The following is a 12,618-nucleotide window of genomic DNA, read 5'->3' as shown; positions in this document are numbered from 1 at the left end:
TTGCCCAGTTGTGGTGCAGCTCTTTGTGGCTGTTGCTCTTGTAGGACATCTAGAGCTTCTTGCATCACGTGCTGAAAACCCAAAGACATGCAAGAGCTATGAAACATATCCCCTCAAAGATGAAGAGCAGTGCCATATCCAGCAGGCACTTCTGTGTTCCCAACCCAGAGAAAAATGCCTGTAAGAAGAGATCTGCAGAAGGTAGACATGAAGGCAGTAAGTGGAGATTTTTTCACAGTATCTTTCACATTGTTTTCTGTTATTAAAACTAAATAACAGGAAAAAAATATGTATGCAGGTAGAAGACTTGTAGTACCTGAGTGATTGCAATGTTTTAACTGTCTACTCTTTACATTTTGGTGTTGACTGAGAGCCCTTTGCTTCTCTAAGTTTGTACATAAATGAGAGAGTTTTGTGGAAAGAAGTTAAGTGTCTCCAACACTGAGATTTGTTGTGTGAAAATCCCTTTTGTTTTAATTTCTGTATATTGAAATGTTGAGAATTAAGCCCTTCCTTTTGAAAACTTACTTTCCTGACATGAGCATCTCTGTTCAGCATTTCACCCTGGAAGAATTTTTGTCTTAAGTGATAATAGTTATAGGGAAGGATGTATTATCTTTTCCTCAGTGTGTAATTTGTCCCTGTTCCTCTTGATGGGAGCTAGTTGATAAGGGACAACTGTCCATCACTTTGAAGTGACCAAATTGTCCTGATCAAAGTGTTAATTGTGCCAGAATCAGTAGAAAGATACTTAAACTGATTTCTGTCATTTCTCACTCATGAAGTTACATACTGATGAGCTGATGAGAGAGTATAATTATTTCTAGCAGGTAAAGATCTCCATTGGTGCTTTTTAGATTTAAAAGTAACTTTTTATGTTTAATTTCAGTTGATTTCTAGCAGGTTTGCTAACCTTGTGTAGGTATAGGTAGGTTTAATGCTGATTTATTGTGACAGAAATAAAACTGGTGCAACTGCACCAAATCAGAGTTTGACTGCAGTGAGGAAACCCTCCTGCATGAATACATCTTCTGAGAATGCTGTTTCTAATAATTTCTAAGCTTTATCCATATAAACCATTCAGTGAGAGTCGTTCAATCAATAAAAATGTTTATTATCATCTCAGATAAATAGGAACAGTTTTGTGCATGAATTGGATATGCTGGTTTAAACCTGCTTGCCACAGTTCAGCTTGGCTTAGTTTCTCAGGCAGGTGAAAGCTGAATAAATACAGCCAACATTCAATTCCTGCAACACAGTTCACAGCTAAATGGCTCTGGAAAATTTAGGGTTTTTTTTTAAACCAGCCCAAACAATCCCTAAGTTTCCATAAGTCTTCCCATGTATCAGTTAATAGATTTTTAAATATCACAGGTTAGTGAGTGAAAAGGCCTCGGTAAAGTCAATTAATTACTTCACTTACTGATGTGACCTGGCCTCTAGCTTAGTAATGGCTCTGGTAATGCTGATGCTCAAGAACATAGCTTTATTTGCCCACTTTCTGTGTCCAGCCCGAAGGCCATGCACTGAGGCAATGTGCTATAGGCTGGTAACTGGTCCCTCAGCCTCTCCTGTTGTTGCTGTGCTCACAGCAAGCACAGAGGGCTCAGGGACAAGTGGGGGATTTTGCACTGTGGCAGGTACGTGGTGGCTTACAGGGACTTGCCTGCTCCACACCTTGGCTGGCAGCTCCAGCCTGCCAGAGAGGGTGAAGCCTCGGCAGCTGCCCCGCATAGATCTGGCCTTTTTTGGCTGGAGGTGTTTTCCCTTTCCCTTTTGTTTCTTAGCAAGTGTTTGAAATGCTCTGTCAGTCTGCCCAGAGCCACTGGCTGGCTGGCTCTGCTTCAGGCCACCAAATATTTGGGTTCATCAGGCCTGAGCTTCATGATCTTGTCCATGCAGAGCAGGATGAGGGTCAGGAACCAGAGGCTCCAGCCGACGGCCGCTGCGATCCACCCGTAGTCATCCATGCCCGAGGGGCAGCACGTGGCTGCCTGCCTGCAGAAGTTCACATCTGGGGGAGGAGAAGTGCAGTGAGCTCAGGGGAGGCCAAGAACCCGACAGGTTTCCTTCTCTAGAGAAGGCAGATGGCTTCTGCCCTATCACTCTGCCTTGGCATCTTCCCTCTGAGCCTGGCTCTTAACCTGGTGGATGGCTCTGGTGGGATCTCAGGTTCTTTGGGGCTGGCTGTCGATGCAGGGTTCACCTGACATGGGAGTAATTAAAACCCATGATGCAGAAGGCTGAACCATTGCTTTATTCTTCTATACTGTACTAATACTATATTAATACTATATTAATTCTTAAGAATCAAGAATTATTCTTAATAATTCCCCTTCCCCGTAACCCCTTCTAGCCTGTCTGATACTGCTTTGACCTCATTGGTGCACCAAGTAAAACACCACCACCCTTTGGTAAGCAATCTCCATAACACATTCCTCATTTGCCTAGCAACAGGTGCAGCAAGTGGAGATAAGAAATGTTTTAATTATTTCTCTGAGCTTTTCTCACAGCTTCTCACAGCCTTCCCCAGGGGAGATGCCTGGGAAGGCCTGTCCCTGCTCTCTGTGGCCTGAGAGCTGCTGCCACAGCTGGCTGTTTGACAAAGACCTGGTAGGGCAGGGGAAAGGGGCCTTCTTGGGAACCTGTATAAAGCCTGCAGCCAGTCTGGCAGGGAGCTTTAGGACACAAATTGGCTATCAATTAGTCTGTTCAAAGCTAGGAGTCTGTCTCAATGTACCTAAGATATCACACCATGACAGTGGAGGAGTCTTAGAAATGCATCCTAGAGGCTGACCCACAATGGAAGACTTGAGAAGAGATAAATCCCTTTCCAGGACAGCCTCTCAGTCATGGTGTAGACTCATCACCTAACTTTAACAGACAGTAATTATTTATGAAGACTTACTAAGACATGCTGGCTCATACTCAGTTGTTGAAACATTGGAGATGTCTTCAGCAGCTGCCAGAACAAAAGCACAGGACAAAAGGTAAATTGGATTAGAAAAGCTATGTTTGGCATCAAGCAGGAAAATCTGAAAGTCATTGGCCTTGTAGAGGTCTGTAGGATGGAAACAACTTGAAGAAAGCTCCTGCCCCTAAACATTGCTGCATTAGGATATACTTCCTTATCCCACCACTTTTAACCCCAGCTCCGGAGGCTTGCTCAAGCAGCATCCCTCAGGAGCAGGTGAATCTCTGCACCTCTGCCTTGGTGTGACCCTGGCCGAGCCATTCTCTGCGAGCTCAGATTAATCAATGTCCTTGCCCAGGCTGCAGGGGCAGAATGAACAAGCACAGAAAGGGGAGACCCCATTCAGTGGCATGGAGAGATCCATGGCCAGCAGCCTCTGCCTCCTTTTGCCCTTGGAAAAATCCCAGGGGGCAGAGGAGTCTGGCAGAGCCAAGGGCTGAGCCTCCTTTGGGGAGCCCCAGCAGGTCCATCGAGGCCCCAGTGGGGAGCTTTGGCGTTGGCTTTGCTGCAGGTCAGAGCATCTGAAGCTGCTCTGGCTGGACTCTGGTTCATACCAGCATGGTAACCAGCTCAGGTTGGAAAATACAACATCCAGAAATAAGGGAGGGAGAGGGCTGGAGCTTTGATGAGGGTTCTTCCTCTTTATCCTGCTTCCTACCCAGAATCAGCACACAGACTCTGACACAACTCTGCAGCCGGTGTCCAGCTCTCCAAATCTGGTCATGGTGTCACAGGCCAAACCCTCCTTAGTCCTCCTAATACTGCCTTGCCCCTCAGCATGCTCCCTGCAGCACTGCAGGATCAAACCAGGACAGCTGCAGGGGTAGAAAAGCCAGCTGGACTGGTCCCTGTGCATCAGCACCTGTCTGTCCCCTGCTACAGAAGGAAAGGGAGCAGAGAAACACCTCTTCCTGTGAGCAGCACAGCTCAAGTGCAGCCAGGTAGGTATGTCCTGCACAGACATGAAAATGGCCTAGGGAGGCTCCAGCAGTGAGGACTCCTGCTGCATGGAGAAGCCCTAATGTGCTGCTGGTCCACAGGCCAGGCAGGAGCTATGAGAGGACTATTTCCAGTCAAGGCATCACTCTGAGCTGCTAATTTGGAATGTAATACAGAAAATCAGCACCAGCTTGATTTCACCAAAGAGTACAAAATAAAAGTGTAGGTTTAGTTTCAGCTGAGGAAAACAAACAGAATAAAACACATTTGACCAAAGATTTGCTTTGAGTTTGGTGTTTTCCAAGTAACAGCAAGTAAAGTGAGGCTGTCCTGTAGGACATGTTCCCCTTGGGGTCACCTGCTCTTGCCTAGCTCTGTGTTTTGAGCTGACCCATCATCAGCAATACCAGAGCTTTCCCATGCTCAGAGTGAGCCCCTGGGCAACCTGCTTCAGGGAAGGTCTGAGTATTCCCCCTTCTTCTGTCTGACTCTCTAGGATTTGCAGAATGACCTTGGCCAAGCCCATAGTTTTTCTCAGTTAATGAGTACCTCACAGAAGTACTGGGAACAATCATTAAAACCTGCCTATGACCTGTGGAAGGAAGCAATGCAGAATGCCGAGTGCTGGTTTGTGTTTTTGGATCTTGCAGCCCAAAGAACAGGCTGTCAAAGCCAGCCCATCTGTAAACAGCTGGCAGCTCTCATCTGGTGCTGATATACAAATGCAGGCAGTAGCCTGGTGAGAAAGGAGCAGCTCAAAGGTGTCATTTACACTTTGGTTTCAGGCAGCTTCTACAATTAAGGTAGCACCAAAGCCACATTTTCTACGAAAAGCTTGTAATGAAAGTTAAATCAGACTCCAGTGATCCTAATGGATTCTACTGCAGGTGATCCTTTGCCTCAGCAAGCAGGAGAAGGCCAAGTGACTGTGGCTTCTGTCTCCTTGCCATTCAGAGGAGCAACCTGCAACTCAGTCACATTTACAGTGGCTCTGTAAATAACTGGCAAAAGAACATCCCTTTACAGTGTGCTGCCATCAGTCATGTCTAGTAATTCTCACCAGCATTAATTCATTCCAGCTCTTTGCAATTTTTAGGTGAAGCGAGGGAATGCCCCCTTATTTTTAAAGAACAAATTGCTGTTGGTGGGCAATACATGAAGGCATTGGGAGGAGCAGGGGGAAGGGAAGGGAAGGGAAGGGAAGGGAAGGGAAGGGAAGGGAAGGGAAGGGAAGGGAAGGGAAGGGAAGGGAAGGGAAGGGAAGGGAAGGGAAGGGAAGGGAAGGGAAGGGAAGGGAAGGGAAGGGAAGGGAAGGGAAGGGAAGGGAAGGGAAGGGAAGGGAAGGGAGCAATAGCAATACCTGCCGAGCAGGAATCCCAGAGGGCGGCGGTGAGGAAGAGCACGGCGAGGGCTGCCCGGGGCTCACGGGACAGGTGCTTCATGCCGAGGGTGCCACCGCAGTGTCCCCACAGAGCAGGTGGCTGTCGCTGGCAGATCTGCTGCAGCAATCCCTCGGTGAGCTCAAGGAGCCGCTGTGCTGGGCAGAGGGTGGAGCAAGGGAGCTTCCTGCTGCCAGGACACCTTGAGCTTTCCTGCCACAGCCAGGGGAGGAAAGAGAAGGGCTCTGACCAAAACAGCTTCAGTGGGAGGTGGATACCAGGAGGTGGCCCCTGAAGGTTAAGCCTGAAGGTGTTTCCCCAGGATATGCTGCAGCTGCAAGGAGGAAAGGTCTCCAGAGCCAGCCCTTCCCAACAGGGCCCCAGGCAATTTCTGTCCTTTGAGTCTCTTTTTGGTCCTGTGAGGATGGTTTAATAGAGCCAGAAAGCGGCAGAGGGCTGAAGCAGAGGCTTTGTCTCCCAGTTTGGCTATTTTTTTGCATGTTCACTGGCTTGACTTCCACAGTGATGCTTTTTTGGAATAGCTGTGTGGAATCCCAAAAAACAGCAGCATTAGGTCTGCTTTTGTTCTTTCCCTGTGAGCACAGCTCTCTCCCTGCCTCCATCATCCTCTGCAAAGTGATTCTGGAAAAGCTGTTCTTTCTTCTCTGGGGGCTATTGCACCTCCTCCTTGAGATGTGTGAAGCAGAAGCTGAGCCTTCCTGTAAGCATAGCTCTGTCTGCAGACCAGGAGGGATGACAGAAAAATGTTTGTGGGAGAGCAGGAATTTTTCTGCAATCCTGGCTGGAAAAGCCACGCTGTAAAGTGCATGTGGTGTTGTCCTGGTCTGATGAGCAGCACACTTTGCTGTTCTTCCCCAGGCTGTTGGCTGTGCTTGCTCCTATCTTTGACGTGGTGATATCCTTGTTAGAGAAACCATCAGGCATGAAATCTGTCAGGAAGGCACTGGGAGAGGTGAGCTCTGCAGGGAGCAGGTTGCTGGTGCTCTCCTGCAGTGGTGGCTCATGGCTTTGGGTGCCCATGTTGGAAGGGACCTGTCTGGGGCCTGCTGTGGATTTGCAGACATTTCAGGGGAGGCATGTGGGGCCAGCAGTCTTTGTAGGATGGAGAGCATTTAACAATTTTCTCTCTTTTCCCTTCCGTATGGCTGAAACCCACAGGAAAGGACGTAACAGGGTTCCCACCCGAATGGCACACACCAGGGTGCTGCTCTGCACAGCTGTGGGGTTGATTTGCTCTCTCTTCATGTAAGGAAAACCCTGCCCTGCCCAGTGTTTCTGTGGGGTGAACCTGCTTGTCCTCACCACCAAAAATGCTCTGCTCCCACCCAGCTGTGAGTATTTCCAGGATGCATCAGGACAAGGCAGCCAGATGTTCCCCCATGTGCCAGAGGGCACAGGGAGCTGCAGGTGAGGGCAGGTCAGCTGAGACGGGCGTGTTTGCCGAGCCTGTTTTCATGTCAACACGCCAGCAGTGCTGGCAGAGCTGGAGCTGTGCTGGCTGGTCTGTGACAGCCACCTCCTGCTCCTGCTGGGATGCAGGGCCCCGTCCTCCTGTCCTTCAGCTGACTCCCGAGGTGTGGCACGAGGTGAGTCGTGGGGCTGTGACCCCTGCAGCCACCGTCCTCGGTAGGCAAGAGTCACAGCAGGAGAGATGCTGCAAAATGCTCAGAGCTGCCTGAAATTCACCCCTGGGATAACTTTCATCTCTGGCTTGTTTCAGTGTCTCAGCCTCCTTTTGTGGAGGTTGCCTTTAATTTGTGAATTTTCCTGAGCTACCTGTTGCATCAAAACTAAACTTTAACTCTTTCAGTGGGAAAGCTCCTCTGCTGTCTACCAGATTCGCCTTTCCCTTTTGAATTTCTCACCTTCTATTCCCACTGAAAATTGACCTGGCAATTAACAAAAAGACAAAACTGCTCTGCTATTGCATGAATGATTCATTTTTTAATGAAATCTCTTTTGAATTTTAACTATTAACTACTTTTTGTCAGCTTGTAGGCAAATGTCCCCATTTCTAAAGGATGATGAAAATGCTTTTGCACAATTAACATAATGTGTTTCCTTTCTTTTCCAAAATGTTTTCCCTCCGTGGCTCAGAAAGGGCTGCTCCAAACTCTCCTGAAGCAGAGAACGGGCTGTGCTTGGCTTCAGTGACTTTTGGATCAGGTTGGAAATGAAGGCTTTGCTTGATAAGTTCAGACAAAATGGGAGCCCTGCAAAATCATTTCCTGACACAGATTTGGATTTGTTTCATTTCTTCTTTGTAACACATTTATACTTCAGGGCTGTGACTGCCTGAAGAGCGATAAGACACTCCAGAGCCTTCCCCTGATTTCCACTCCCCTCTCCCTCCTCGAGGGTGCCCTGGCATGTGAGGCACAACTGCAGGCCCTGCAGAGATGATGCTTCCTTTCCTGGGCTCCCATTTTCATGCAGTTCTCAAGACAAAACTCTTTACTCTAAAATTAGGTCCTTCCCCAGCTCTCCTCTTGGAGATTCTTCCAGTGTGTAGGGCTGCTGGGCAGCTTTCCCTGATGGTTATGGAGGAGGCAATAGCCACTGTTGGGCAGGTTTTGTGCCACAGAGAGCTTCATGGCTCAGATTCTCTGGTGACCAAAGTATTGCCCTTGACACATCACCAGGTGTGGCTCTCAGAAAGTTATTACCTTTATCACACTTTATCACACACAGTCACTCTGTGTGTGTGTGTATACATATTCTGTTTACATAGGCAACTGGTTTATATTTTTCATTCCAAATGAAATCTGATTGCTGCTGCTGCAAAAAAAAGCTCAAAAATCTTTAACCTGCTGCCAATAATGTGTCCATCAGGGAGGAGGCCAATTTGTTTGCTGTCTTCATTGATGTGGAAAAAAAAAAACATCTAAGATAAAATTACCTGTGAACAGGGGGGTTGATTTTTAAAACTCAGACAAAAAAAAAGTCAAAACCACAAAGGTTTTACCTTTACTACTTAAAATCACAAAGGTTTTACTCTTTAAAAATGAAAGAAGGGGAGAGGGGGTGTGCTGTCACACAGAGGAAAGCAAGTCTAGCATTCTGGAAAACAGCACAACCCTTTCCTTTGTGTTTTCCAGTCCAGGCTGGGGTCGATATTAGACAAATGTTGAGCCTGTGGCCCTGCTGTGACCTCATGCTGTTCATCTGGAGACCCCAGGAGAGGGCTCCAGCCCAGCCAGGCAGTGAAGGGCTCGGAGAAAGGCTGCCTTCAGCTCACCAGGGCAGAGCTGCCTGCACCAACAAAGAGCCCACTGATGGGGCTTCTCCAAATGGAGCCTCATGGCCAGCCATCATCATCTCATCTGCATTAATAGGATTATTATAAAATAATGTTCTTACTTCCACATGCCAGAGGCATGAAATGGGATATGCTTCCTTCTTCTCTCCTCTCTGCTTCTCACCCGGGAAGGGCGGGGGGAGGGCAGCAGAGACAGCTTCATCCTGCTCACTCCTCGGCTAGCAGGGTGGAGCAGCCAGCTTGGTGCAGCTTGCTTTGGTGATGAAGTGTGCTTTGGTGATGAAGTGGGTGCTTTTTGGGTGCTTTGGTGATGAAGTGTGCTTTGGGGGCCCTCTTTGCTCCCCCAGCCCCAACAGCTTTTTGGGGCTGAGTAAGAGCAGCAAAGGAGCAAAGAGGAAGCAAAGCCAGGTGTGATCAGATGAGCACAGGGGGAAGAATGTGCTGTGGTCAGAGGTGAGGGGAGCAGCCTGAGGAATTGTTTAGTTTTATTGTGTCAATAATGCACCAGTTTGGAACTGAATGATGACTCCTGTTGTTTGGTATCACTGCATGGGCTGGAAGGCAAAGTCCTTCCTTTGCCACATCAGCTTCTGCCCAGCCCTGTGTGGCATCCACACAGTCAGTGGCAGTGACTGCACATCTGCCTTGTCAAGGAAATTCCCAATTTCCCAGCAGAAGGTGCTGGCCTTCATCAGCCTTTAACCCCTTGCTTTGGAGCACTGATAGAGAAAGCAGAGCCCACCAGGGGCAGTGGCTGGTCCAGGAGAAGCACAGAGCAGCCAGAGGGGATGGGAGCCAGGGAGCCCCACAGCCAGTTCATCTGGGGGGTTTGCTAAGCAAAGTGCACATTCTAGGCCCGCCTGTCAAAAGTACTTTGTAATTTTTAGTATCTCCTTTTTGGGTGACATAGCTTGAGACAGCTGGACTTGAGCAAGTGGCAGGACCCTTCTCACCAAGCTGATCTTGTGAAGTGGGACAACTCTTTGTTGCTTTTGAGTAGAAAACACCTGTGCTGGGAAACCCTCTGCTGTTACTGGTTTTTTGGCAGTGTTCTCATAGCCTAACTAAACCCTTTGGCTTGTTGGGCCAGGGTTACTGGGTACCTCCAAAAGAACAGGTCTGAGAAAGCATTTCTTTAAGGGTACTTCACTATTTTATACAGCCTTGCATTTTCATTAGTTCTTCTTTTGAGAGGGAATTTTTTTCCTGGGTGCTAGATCCCAGCTAGCCTTTTTTTCATCAGGGTGAAACCCTGCCTCATCAGTGGGGGATAAGCCACTGGTTTTAGGAGGGGCCAAATTTCTCTCTGGAGCCCTTGCTTTAGCAGCTGAAGCGGCAGAGAGTCTGTAAAGCCTCCTTTCCCCGCAGCATTGGTTATGTCAAGGCTGGGAATCAGTTCCCTGTCAGCACTGCCCCTGGTTAACAGAGCCCCTGCCCTCCCATCCCTCTCCCTGCTCGGTCGCTCTGCCCGTCCCCCTGCGTCAGGAAAATCATTAATCTCCCATTGTTCCCCCGGCCTTTCCCGGACTGCCTTCAGCGCGGAAAAACCAGCGAGAAACAGCGCGCAAGTTTTTTCCCCCTCCCTGGCCGCTGACCCTCCATCCGGAGCTCGCACCCAGCGGCTCCCGAGGCTCCCTCCGGGTGCCCGCGGCGTGACAGCCAGGTTGTCCCTTCTGTTGTCAGTCCCAGCAAGCCGCGAGCTGCCACAACAGCCCTGGCACGGAGGTGGTGACCGAGCCCGACAGCGCTCGGTCCCGTCCCCCTGGGGGCTGTTTGGGACAGAAAGGGTTTCCCTTCTCTGGTCCAGACCGGTTCTGACCTTAAGAGCAAAGGTTTGCCGTGCCCTGGGTGGGACGGGACGCTTGGCCAGGGCTGCCCTGCCCTCCCGGCGCCACCGCAGAGCCCTGCTGTCACTGTCACCTGCGGACGGACACCGGGCGAGCCGGGGGGACAGCTCGGCGCTGCCCTGGGGAGAGAGAGAGAGGGCGGACGGAAAGGAGCCTGGGGGCTGCCAGGTACACCCGCGGTGGCACACAGGTAATCCCGGGGTGGCACACAGGTAAACCCGGGGTGGCACACAGGTAATCCCGTGGTGGCTGACAGACAGGTACACCCGCGGTGGCACACAGGTAATCCCGGGGTGGCACACAGGTAATCCCGGGGTGGCTGACAGACAGGTACACCCGCGGTGGCATACAGGTAATCCCGGGGTGGCTGACAGTCAGGTGCACCCGCGGTGGCACACAGGTAATCCCGGGGTGGCTCACAGGTAAACCCGTGCTGGCAGACAGGTGCACCCGCGGTGGCTCGCAGACAGGTGCACCCGCGGTGGCACACAGGTAAATCCCGGTGACACCTTCTGCACCCGCTGCCCTGCCCAAAGCCCGAGCACTTTCGTGCATTTCAATAGAAAAAGCGGCGGGGGGAAACGTGAGGGGTTTCTCAATTAACTGTTCTTCTGCCAAAGTAAAAAGGGAGAGTAGGGAAGGGAGAGGGGATTTTGGCAGAAGCACTGCTGGCCAGCAGGTGCTTTTGGGCGAGCCTCCTGCATCTGTAGGAATAATTGAGGGCTGAAAGCTCTGCCCCCCTTGGAGTAGGTATTTCTCTCATTCCAAATCAAGATGAAAGTGAGCTTTTGGAGATTTCCCTGACAGATTACCAAGGAAAAGTTGAACCCTGGCTTTGGATGGTTTGAAGCAGCTCAATTAAGATATTTCTAAATATTTTATTTGAGTTTTGTTCTATTATTTCTCCGGATTTAACACTTTTTTTTAAATAGAAGCTTACTGCAGGGTTAGAAATAAAACTGCTTTAGATTATAGTTTCTTCACACTTTTCAGTCTAAAGAAATTAGGATTGGACACTTTGATGATCTATTTTTTATTTACTTACCACACATTTACTTTGCATGAGTAGTGAGTGTATTGCAGCTTTTGTCTTTTTCTCCTGTGAAAAATACAGTTTGCTGGAAAATGTCCAACCAAATTTAAAATGTATATACTCATTTAAGTTAGCACATGATGTTTTCTTTTAACAGGGTATTAGTTATCATATATTGTATTTTCAGCATCCTAAATTTTTGAGTGAAGGGGTACAGAGAGTAGGAGAATTCCTAGAACTTTTAAGCAAATACAGACCTGTAACTATCATGCTCCTGTTAAATAAGCCTTTAATATCTTGTGAAATGCTTCTCTTATATTTAAGATTAATCTTTTTGTATGTTAAAAAGAGAATTCATAGAATTCACAATTGATTATGAAATGCTGAAAGATAAGGTTCATAGAGACAGAAGGGGTTAAAGACAATTGACTTGCTACCCTTGTCAACAAGTAGAAGTGAGGTTATGAAGGGATTTTGTCTTGCTATTTATAAAATATACACTTGCCACAAAATTAAGTGCATGCAAGAAGTGTATCTACTTGCATGTTTTTCTCTGGAAAAAGATAATTACTGTGTTTGTGCATGCTGATCAGTTAATTTTGTGTGAGGACAACTAAAGACAATTTCTATGTTCAGGTTATTCAAAGTAAATAATAATGAGCATAGAGATGATAAGAAATTTTATGCAATGCATGCTATTTTGTGTATCTCATTTTGAAAACAGTCCTTTATGGGGAAAAAATTCTTCTGAAATCCCAAAGGTTGTTTTACTGTAAAGAAAATAGTCTGCTCTCCTACCCACGCTTATATGACATGCTCCAGATGGGTTTGCAACGTTCACATTATCAATGACAGTGACAAAAAACCAGTCAGGCCTCTTTCACTTCTCTAATTGCAAGGTGAAATCACTGGGGTTTGTTACTTTGGGATTTTTTTGGTTTTGGGGTTTTTTGGTTTTTTTGTTTGTGTGTTTAAGGCAAAGAGAAATTGAGTTCTTTCCAGTCACAGCATCCAACACCAAATTTCAGAGCCTGAGTGCAGTGGTCTGGAGTGCTTAGGTCCAGCAGAGGACAGGGCAGGGCATCTGCTCATCATTTGTCACAGCAGGCTGGTGACTCCCCTTTCCCTGTGGCACACACACACCTTAGCACCTATCACTGCTCTGG

The 12,618-nt window shown here is 48.2% G+C and overlaps 1 protein-coding gene across 1 annotated transcript; it reads right to left on the bottom strand.

Annotated features, from left to right (window-relative positions):
• Positions 1-1,844: 1,844 nt before the first annotated feature.
• Positions 1,845-5,355, bottom strand: TMEM213 (transmembrane protein 213; the record flags this gene model as incomplete). Its single annotated transcript, XM_084206669.1, has 3 exons — positions 1,845-2,014; positions 2,909-2,962; positions 5,274-5,355. 3 exons carry the CDS (start codon positions 5,353-5,355, stop codon positions 1,845-1,847), a joined length of 306 nt encoding a protein of 101 aa, XP_084062795.1.
• Positions 5,356-12,618: the final 7,263 nt, after the last annotated feature.

The sequence above is a fragment of the Fringilla coelebs genome (genome assembly GCF_963513975.1).
Source record: "Fringilla coelebs genome assembly, chromosome: 5".
NCBI lineage: Eukaryota > Metazoa > Chordata > Aves > Passeriformes > Fringillidae > Fringilla > Fringilla coelebs.
The sequence above is the reverse complement of the archived record's forward strand: the minus strand, read 5'-3'. Positions and strand labels throughout refer to the sequence as shown.